Below are 9491 nucleotides of genomic sequence, written 5' to 3'. Positions count from 1 at the left end.
CCTCTTTTTTTTTTTTTTTTTTTAATTTGTATACAAATAATATATTATAGATTATTCAAAAAGATGTTCTGAAGACAGAGTTCCCTCAGTTTGATCTCGTGGTTGCGAACATTCCGTACAACATATCATCTCCTCTTGTGGCGAAGCTTGTTTACGGCTCCAATACGTTTCGTAGCGCCACTCTCTTGCTCCAGAAGGAATTCTCTCGCAGGCTCTTGGCAAATTCTGGAGATTCCGATTTCAACAGATTGGCGGTTAACGTTAAGTTAGTAGCCGATGTTAAATTCGTGATGGATGTCAGTAAAAGAGAGTTCGTTCCACCACCTAAAGTCGATTCATCTGTAGTTATGATCACACCAAAGGAGGTAAAACCTGATGTTAATGTCCAAGAATGGCTGGCGTTCACTCGCACGTGTTTCGGGAACAAGAATAAGACGCTTGGTTCCATGTTTAGGCAGAAGAAGAAGGTCATGGAGTTGCTGAGTTTGTCTGCAGGGAGGAATGGTTCGAAAGTTGGGATGGAATGTGGTGATGGTGAGTTTGACACTGATGTTGAAGATGAAGGTGGGAGAGATAATGTCTTGTGTATGGATACAGATGCAAGTATGTTCAAGGAAAGGGTAGTTGGACTTCTGAGAACACATGGGTTCGAAGAGAAAAGACCATCGAAGCTTTCTCATGGCGAGTTGTTACATTTGCTTTCTTTGTTTAACCAAGCTGGCATCTTTTTCCATGATATTACATCATTACCAATGGATCTACACGAATAATGCATTTGTATTTTGGTCCAACACCTTTTCATTTATTTTTCTCTCAAGATGACAGTAGACAAAGCTACTTAATGCGGTGATTTTGGGGGAAATATAATATTTATGGTAATTGTAGAATAGGAATGTGAGATCATGTCCCTGCCACCAAAACATTAACGGGGATCTTGGCGAAACAGAAATTAAACCATGATAAAGATATTTAGTTCTGACTAAATTAAATACTGTAAACTGCGAATATTTTAACATCCAAATCCTATGTTGGATGGAAACTCTTTTTGAGGTGCGTTTCCCGTTTCCGAAACGTTTGGGAAACGGAAACTCATGGAAACTCGGAAACAAGCCACAAAAATACGTTTCCTAAAAATTCCAGTTTGGAAACACGATAGAAACTCCGTTTCTGTTTTGGAAACACGATGGAAACGAAGTTTCCGTTTTGGAAACGCGGCGAAAACTCTTTTTTATAATTTTGAAATTTAATAAATAAATAATTTAATTTATAAGAATTCATAAGTTATAACTAGTCGAACCCTAAAAAGCAAAAGCTATAACAGTTTTATTTTTAATTAAACTATTTAATATTTATGTTTTGAAATTGTGTTGTTTCAGAATTTTTTTATTATGATTTTCATGTTTGGGGATTTATTAATATATATACGTTTCCTATACGTTTCCATTACCTATTTTTCAAAAAAATCCGTTTCCCGTTTTCGAAACGTTTCGTTTCCGCGTTTCCGTTTCCGTTTCCATGCAACATAGTCCAAATCTGTTCCCATTTATTATTAAAAAAAAAAAAAATGGTTCAGAAAAGCCATAGAATGATATCTCCGGCTTCTTACAAAAAGATGACAATAGCTGAAAATTTTCGTCTCTTCTGCTAATCCAAAAAAAAAATAGCAGAGAGAACATTCATATCCAACCAACACACAAAAAAAAAAGTGTTTCGTCGGATACAAGTAATAAACCCTAAAAAGCAGGTTTTGCTAGATCTCGGCGTAATAATTAATTAAAATCCTAATAATAACCGTAATGGTTACTATATCCTGGATATGGATATTGATGAAGGTGAGGTTGCATTGCCGGTGACTGAGGATAATATGGCCGATGCTGCTGAGAGTAACAATTTGCATCACTCGGCCAATAACTGTTGTAAGATTGTGGTATTGGCTGGCCGTACACGAAGTTGGAGTTGTACTGAAGATTGGGGTACTGATGATTGTGATACTGATGATGATGATCATCATAATGATGATATCCACCGGTTTTCACAAACGTCATTTCAGCAGCTTTGCCTTTTATCGAACCCACTAGTTTTAGGAGTTCGATTGGATCTCCTCTACCCGAAACGTAGGCCATGCCTTCGTCTGCGTCTAACGAAAAGTTCCCTCCTTAATGAGAAAAAAAAAAACAACTCAATTAGATTTAGAAACCTACGATTTAATGATTATTATACGTCATATATTAGGATAACACACCTTTGATCTTGTTTAAAATCTTTGTCATGCTCTTGTACCACGCAGGGGACTTCGTGTCCACCTTAAACCCACAAGTCTGTCAAAAAAAGAAACGATTGAAATGTCACATCTAGTCGATATAAATGTCACAGATAGAGACATGAAAATATAGTTGGTAAAAACTGAAAAAAAGACGAACCATTGGAGTAGAAGAACGGTTATTTGATGAAAACATTTCTGAAAAATCTTTTGGACCTTGAGGAAGCTCAAAACACTGAGGAAAGATGTATTGCAAAATGATAACGTCTCGTACGTTTATATAGATTTTGTTTTGAAACTTTTTGTATTTAATGTCTTCTCGATAATTGCTTACATGGAAAATGTTTCGACTAAAGGAAATGGTTTCATTAATGTCAAAATCCCCTCATCCCGGATATGGCATACTTTAATCCAATTGATCACATCTGCTGTGGGTAAACTATTGGATAACAGAAAGTTTTTGAAACAATATCATTTAGACAATATTCACAGCGTAACAATCTTTCTATACTGTCCCCCTCCCCACACACAAAATTTACGAGAGTATTGAAATCATATTTTATTTACTAGCTTTAATTATCATTTAAGTCTATCGGTTTTTGGATACAGAATGTAAATTGCAACTCTAAATAGTCAACATGTTTTTTCCCGAATGATGAGCCACTTATATGAATTATAAGGCCTAATAGCGTTGGAGACTATAAGCCCATAACCTTGTAGAAGGTGGACTAGAATGTTAGATGGATATGGGCCACTTATGTGAATTATTAGGCCTAATAGCGAGGGAGACTAATAAGCCCATAACCTTGTAGAAGGTGGACTAGAATGTCAGATGGATGAGTATTTTACCGATCTCTTCAATTCAGATCCCATTTTGAATCGGTTTGTTTTTAGCTCGTCAGAACTCAGAACCATGAAGGCGGCAACTCAAAATGCAACAGTGTAGTATGTATATCAAAGAATAATTCAGGGAATTGGGCGTGACAACAACTGTTTTGTTGAGTCTAAGAAATCATAGTGAAGACCGGAAGAGAAAGATCTAATCTTTTGTTGTTGGAGGCTTTTTTAGAAATTTCAGAACGTTTTCATAGACGATGAATGTAATGGATGAAGCAGGAACATTTTTCAACAGATTAGCAGTTAGTCCCCTATAGAAACCTCTGAGACCTTCGAATCTGCATCAACCCCCAAGTGTTAGTCAGTAGTGTGACACTAACCAAAACATCATATTTTTAAAAAAGACATAATCGAGACACCAAAAATATGCCTCCTAACCTCGCGGTTTCTCTGATGACATGTAAGCTGTCTATATATCTTGGAATTCTGTTAGTACCAGGTCGTTGCTGAACAAGAAAAAGAGGAATGAATGTTTATGAAATCCTCAAGTATTGCACAAGATCACATGTATGTAAGATGTACGGAAGTTCTAGGACATTAGGTTTGAGCTAATAATAAGATCAACAGGTACCTGCAATCGTGCTCGAATAACCTGAAATGGATATGTAAGAAGAACTGCAGCGACTTTGGAGGAGCCACCAAGTGCAGCATAATCTCCTGAGTTCTAAAGAAAGAATGAAAGTAAGGCGTGTTAGCATTAGTATTATTTGTGATGCTGAAATGGGTGTGGGATCGAGACTAAAGTTCCTATATAACTGAATAGCTGGAATGTTGTATGCTATGAAGAAGAGGAACTCTGTACCAATGAACTGTCAGCGGATTCCGACTTTATTCTCTTTTCTTTCCAATCCACAATGATTTTACGAAGTTCCTCATATGCTGTGAACTGAATAGCACCATGAGAAACCTGCTGAAACCAGAATGGCAAATCATTCAATCGGTAATACCTTTTTGGTAATTAATCTAACCATCTTTGACAGTTCCAAATCAGTGGATCTTGTGGTAGTTTCATAATGAACATGACAAGAGAAAGATCAGGATAGTTACTAACCAGTACCAGACCAGGGACAACACCCTTGTAGAGAGCCCTGGGTCCTTCCTCTTTCACTATGGTTTTAACGGCATCTGAAGTTCACAAAAGCAACACTTTTAGAATAAAATAACCAGAAATAATGACACATTAGAATTTTATGCAGCATAGCACAAAAACCTAATAGGCCGGAGTATGATTGGGTTTGATGAAGAGGTGTCTGAAGCTGTAATCTTGTTTTGACAAGCCAAATCGGATTTGTGCATAAACAGACCTGAGAGAATCCTAAGCTTGAGACAGAGATCGAAAAAAACATAGGAGAAATGGAGACATATTAATATGGTGTCTGTTATACTCACCAAGGCCCCTGCTTCAGCAGCAGAAGCAAGGTGAAGACCAGGGCTGAGTTTCTCATCGTCCCTGCCTTTAGCATATCTCTGCTTGGCTCTTCCATAACTACAGAGAGATCATTTCTTTGTTTCAGAACATCTAATGCTAGTAAACAACCTGACAGAAATTTGGTGAGGAGATCAAAATATAAAACATTTAAGTGAGACACAAAAAAAGGAAAAGCCTTTGTTCTTTATTTCCAAGCTGAATCACAGCTTTGTTTGTTTGTTTGATCAGAAATCATGAAGCAAGAAAAATGTAAACACTCACAAAAAGAAGTATAAGCCCCATGAAACAGTAGAACCGATAACAGCAGGGAAGAAGCCTGCATAAAGTCCTCTCAAACCCTACAAAATGAGCTCACAAAAACAGATACACCAGAAATGTCACTGGATAATGCAAAGTGGAGAATGCACAAACCCCATAAACTAGAATTCCTCTAATGGATCAACCTACATTAAAAAAAAGGGTAAGAGAGATTCTTCTTGCGCAAACCTCAAGACGGGCAATGGTGAATACAGCGTGAGCAGTGTTCTTGTACGTCGGGAGACTTGACCATCTACCGTCATTGACTGTTCTCAATCAAGTAAGCAACTTTAAACGAATCGATGAGTTTAAACAAATCTGAGATTTCGGTCAGTTGCAGGAGTGAAAAAACCCAGACCTTGGAATCTCGTACGAACGACATCAAGAGGGTGCACAGCAGCTACGGTGGCGAATCCAGCTACGGCGCCGGCGGTGGCGTTTTCCCACTGCCATGACGCCGACATCAACGAATCGTGAGATGCAATCCGGCGTAACCGCTATTGCGCTTACAGAGCTAATCGAGAGTAAAAGAAGCGAAAGGGCAGTTGATTAAACAAATCGCCGTTCTCCGGCCTCCGGTACGATCTCCGACTCCGAGTTTCCCGTTCAAGATGTGTGTGTGAGCGTTCCAACACGACACCGTCTTTTTTTAATTGGGAGCTTATTAAAACCCAAATCAGAAGATCTCAGGCCCAATACTTTTTAGGGTGAGTTGGCGTTTTGGAAACGCAAAATTTTTACTCTTGGTTGAGACAAAGTAGTTGTGTTATTAGTGAACTCCTTTTGGTTAAACTCTTGATCCTTTCTTCATGTATTTTGGTATGACATAAGTTTCCTTCCTATGGTTTATCTTCAGCTATAGAAACAACTTAACTGATCATGCCCTTTTAATAACCACAGATTCATCACTACATTCTTTATATTCTACTTAAAAAATTTTAATTTCAAAAAACTATTTAAAAAACAAAAATAAGAGACTCAAAATTATATCCTACCATTGGAGGGGATAATTTTAATTAGAAGCTTAAGGGTTCTTATTTTATAAACAGTACATTATATATTGTTTAAAAATTCTAAACAGTACATAAGAGATTCAAATTTAAAACCCACCATTGAAGTTGCCCTTACCAACTTAGCATAGTCTTTTAACGAAATTTTGTTTTTGTCCCAAGTCCAACTATGATATGTTGGTTGGAAATTAGAGTCTGAAAATATTGTAAAAACGTTAAAATAGTATATAGATCATTTTCCGAAACATAATCAGATTTTAGTAACATATACAATACACACTCAAACATATAAAGCCAAAAGAAATATAAAACTCAGTGATACGTATACGTCCATGCCAAACAAATGCATGTAACTGAAGCGTTGTACGTGATATATAAAGATAGGTTTGATTAATAAGCATGGTTAACCCTCCGGCAGATGCGTCGGATCTCTCCCTTCACGCCAGTCAACGGTGAGATATTTCCCATCTTCACCATAGATTTAGCAAACTGCTCGAAGAAGGCCTCTTGATTCTCAGCGTATAGTTTCACGAGCTCCTTCGACTCTCTGTTCTTTGTGAACAGAATCTCATCCGAACTCAATAGACCTTTGTACATGACTAGGTTTTTGAAGTAGTGGTTGTCGAACTTGAACGGTGTCACGAAGTCGAGGAAGAAGAGGTTCTGGTCACCCCCGGATCTCGGACATCGTTTACGCAACAGGGTTGCATAGTACTGGCTTAGAGTCAGATCAGGCTTCCCGTTACCGGACTGGTTGTATAACCTCTGCCGGAAACTCGTGCACCTCGAGTTTCCTATGGTGTGACTTCCTGCGAATCAAACAAGTTATGGGATTTATTATAAGCAAGCTTTTTAATTAACATTGGTTGACTAAGAGGGATGGATAGATATATTACCGGAGAGGGAGACAAGATCGACGAGATCGAGACCTTGACGCTTGAACTTAGTGAGGATGGTTTGAAAAGTGTTGTTTGGAGCAGGGATGTCATTGTTGGAACCACTCAAGCTTGCTCCTCTCGCGTCTCTTCTTCCTAGAGGTACTTCCCAGCTTGGTCCACCCGTCTGTGTATATATCTTTGTTCATTTTTTCCAATTGATGATAAATGATCATATAATTTTTTGTGTGGTGAATTGTGATGACTTACGATGACAGTTGAGTCTCTAGCGGCTAGAGCCAAGATATCAGCGCAAGAAACTGTTTCAGGACACTCTTGTTCTAAGGCTTGTTTGATTTCCTCGATAAGTTCGAAACCACGAGCTGAGTTACGGTTAGGATTTGATCGTTTCTCGCTGATTATGGTTCCACTGCTGTCCAATAGTATCGAAGCATCGCATCCCTGCAGTACCAAACATAACGAGACAAATATGTAAAATATTTAAAATTTTCACGTATGTTATTAAAACCTTAAGAAAGTTTGCTGAGCTTGAGACCTTGACGAAACAATCATGGAAATGGAGCCTGAGCAGGGAGGCAGGCATGCGAGGATCCTGTGCGAATGCTTTAGCCACAATGGACTGAACAATCTCTTGGGCTTTAGGACACGAGTGGTCGTAGAACTGCGGAAAAAGATAGCCGCCAGTTCCATATGCTTTGGAACACAAACAAAGAGGAGATAATGCAATGAGAGAGAGAGCTGCGATAAAGATGTTTAATGACTTAGCCATATTTTTGGGATTTGTTTTCTCTTGATGACTCGTTGGGTTTAATCAACTCGGTTTCTTTGTAACTTCGTGATTGTGTGTGATGCAAAGGGTTTCATATATAGAGTAGACTTTGTGGACATTTGAGAAAGACGTTGGAGTTGGTAACTAATTGTAGCTGTATATTGGATTAGATGGATACATTAGTTGATCTTTAAGGATTGGTATGAATACAAGATTTGTTAAGACTTTTTATTCATTAATTAAAAGCTACTCATGTATGCCCACTTTTCTGTACCTCATATATGAATATTTGCAGTTGTTGTATGGGATACTTGTTACATGTACGAACTAGGAACATTAGTATTATACAGTATTATATTTTTTGCTTTTAATCAATTCATACCAAACCGAAAAGATATCTCTATTGATTTGTGGTATTAAATGGAGAGGTTAGCCTGAAGAGTAAGCTACACTAAACTCTTGCCCTTGTAGGGGGTTTTACTTGGTTGACCATTAACCAAATAGTCAAAGAAATAATGCTAATTATTCTGCAAGCAAACTAAATAATCTTTTGACTGATTGTGTGCTTAACAAATAGATACGGCTGATAAGAGTACGACAAAGACACAATAAAACTGTAGATAATGACAAAATCATTGAGAAACAGCTTCAACTGCTCTCCCTCACAAAACCAATACCAACTATTTTCCTTTTCTTTTCGTGCAAATGTGACAATGAAGAACAAGTCGGCATACAGAATTCGACTGCGCAACGATGTATTTAGACTTTTTCAATATGTCTTTTCGTCATTTTCTCACGTCATTTCATTATACATTTACACTTCCGTTAAAAAAAGGAAAAAAAATTACAAATCTCCAACCAATATTTCATACTTCATAGGCCCAAGCATTTTTTTCATCAATCTAAACGGCCTAAGGTAAAGCCCAAGCGAGTTAGAAAAAGGCCTAATCCAGTATTACATACTACAAACTGTTCTACTAATTGTTGTGTTGGTACAAGTCAGCAGTGCATGAGGTGTAGTTGAGTACACAAATTAATTATGTACTGACACATAACAAGAAAGCAGATTTATAGATACGAAATTACATAAAACAGACATCTCAGAACATAAAAAGAGCCAGATGCTCATGACACACTCATGTATCTCTCACCACACTCATATAAGCCAGCACACATCGCAGGACGTACATACATAAAAAGCACAGATACAACGACCAAATGCGACTGCGTTACAAACCCTCCTTATTTTATTAGTATTTAATATGTATACATGTTTGTGTAAAGCTTAACGGCCACCACCGCCGGGAAGTTTCTCCTTGATCTTGTCCATCATCCCCTTCTTCTCGTGGTGCTCGCCACCATAACCGCTGGCATCGTATCCGGTTCCCATGCCACCCATTCCTTGAGCTTGATGACTAGACTGATCATGATGACCTGGCAACTTCTCCTTAATCTTTTGCGTTATTCCCTTCTTCCTCCTGCCTCCTTGTCCATCATCCTCCTATTATATATATAACATCAATTAGATGATCACACATCGAACAGTATTAATACATCATATATAAAATCTTGTTTTTGACACTTGGTATATACCGAGCTAGAGCTGGATCCAGATCCAGAGCGGTGAAGCATTCCTCCCAAGCCACCACCACTTTCCTTGTGGAGTTGCTCTTGGCCGTGGTGCCTAGCACCTCCGCCTGTTCCAAAGGCTTCGGAACCGATCCCGGTCCCGGTTCCGTATCCTTGGCCGCCAGTTCCATAGGTACCACCGGTGCCAGTTCCGTAACCTCCTCCGCCAGTGGAGCCTAGACCACCGTGTCCTCCGCTGCCAATAGGGTTTCCATACTCGTCCAACTGCTGGATCGGGTTTCCATACTCGTCAGTGGCCTGACCTCCTGGACGGTTCTGGTAAGACGCCATCTTCTTCTTCTTC

The 9491-nt window shown here is 38.6% G+C and overlaps 5 protein-coding genes across 8 annotated transcripts in view; 1 reads left to right on the top strand and 4 right to left on the bottom strand.

Annotated features, from left to right (window-relative positions):
• LOC104762939 (ribosomal RNA small subunit methyltransferase, mitochondrial-like) overlaps window positions 1-848 on the top strand; it is a 1690-nt gene extending 842 nt beyond the window's left edge. Inside the window, exon 2 of the mRNA XM_010486355.2 lies at window positions 51-848. Coding sequence (XP_010484657.1) covers window positions 51-770 — 720 coding nt within the window. The 3' untranslated portion in view covers window positions 771-848. The remainder of the gene's footprint in view (window positions 1-50) is intronic.
• On the bottom strand, window positions 1782-2456 carry LOC104763689. Its single transcript, XM_010487032.1, has 3 exons — window positions 2421-2456; window positions 2243-2318; window positions 1782-2155 (listed from the first exon to the last, which is right to left on the bottom strand). Exons 1-3 carry the CDS (start codon window positions 2454-2456, stop codon window positions 1782-1784), a joined length of 486 nt encoding a protein of 161 aa, XP_010485334.1.
• Window positions 3188-5566, bottom strand: LOC104762938 (folate transporter 1, chloroplastic-like). 4 transcript variants are annotated; one of them, XM_010486351.2, is made up of 10 exons: window positions 5242-5566; window positions 5034-5149; window positions 4848-4924; window positions 4547-4643; window positions 4368-4461; window positions 4209-4282; window positions 3960-4067; window positions 3729-3821; window positions 3536-3603; window positions 3188-3435 (listed from the first exon to the last, which is right to left on the bottom strand). In XM_010486351.2, the coding sequence occupies exons 1-10, from the start codon at window positions 5345-5347 to the stop codon at window positions 3300-3302; spliced, it is 969 nt and encodes a 322-aa protein (XP_010484653.1). In that variant the 5' UTR covers window positions 5348-5566; the 3' UTR covers window positions 3188-3299. The 4 variants fall into 4 exon arrangements, with proteins under 4 accessions (XP_010484653.1, XP_010484654.1, XP_010484655.1 ...); XM_010486352.2 differs by having other exon boundaries at window positions 3960-4064; window positions 5242-5565; XM_010486353.2 differs by having other exon boundaries at window positions 5073-5149; window positions 5242-5563.
• Window positions 6096-7621, bottom strand: LOC104762937 (peroxidase 72). The gene is made up of 4 exons (XM_010486350.1): window positions 7325-7621; window positions 7039-7230; window positions 6790-6955; window positions 6096-6702 (listed from the first exon to the last, which is right to left on the bottom strand). Exons 1-4 carry the CDS (start codon window positions 7556-7558, stop codon window positions 6284-6286), a joined length of 1011 nt encoding a protein of 336 aa, XP_010484652.1. The 5' UTR covers window positions 7559-7621; the 3' UTR covers window positions 6096-6283.
• Window positions 8611-9485, bottom strand: LOC104762936 (dehydrin Rab18-like). Its single transcript, XM_010486348.2, has 2 exons — window positions 9152-9485; window positions 8611-9059 (listed from the first exon to the last, which is right to left on the bottom strand). Exons 1-2 carry the CDS (start codon window positions 9476-9478, stop codon window positions 8844-8846), a joined length of 543 nt encoding a protein of 180 aa, XP_010484650.1. The 5' UTR covers window positions 9479-9485; the 3' UTR covers window positions 8611-8843.

Source organism: Camelina sativa, chromosome 18 (genome assembly GCF_000633955.1).
Source record: "Camelina sativa cultivar DH55 chromosome 18, Cs, whole genome shotgun sequence".
Taxonomy (NCBI): domain Eukaryota; kingdom Viridiplantae; phylum Streptophyta; class Magnoliopsida; order Brassicales; family Brassicaceae; genus Camelina; species Camelina sativa.
The sequence above is the reverse complement of the archived record's forward strand: the minus strand, read 5'-3'. Positions and strand labels throughout refer to the sequence as shown.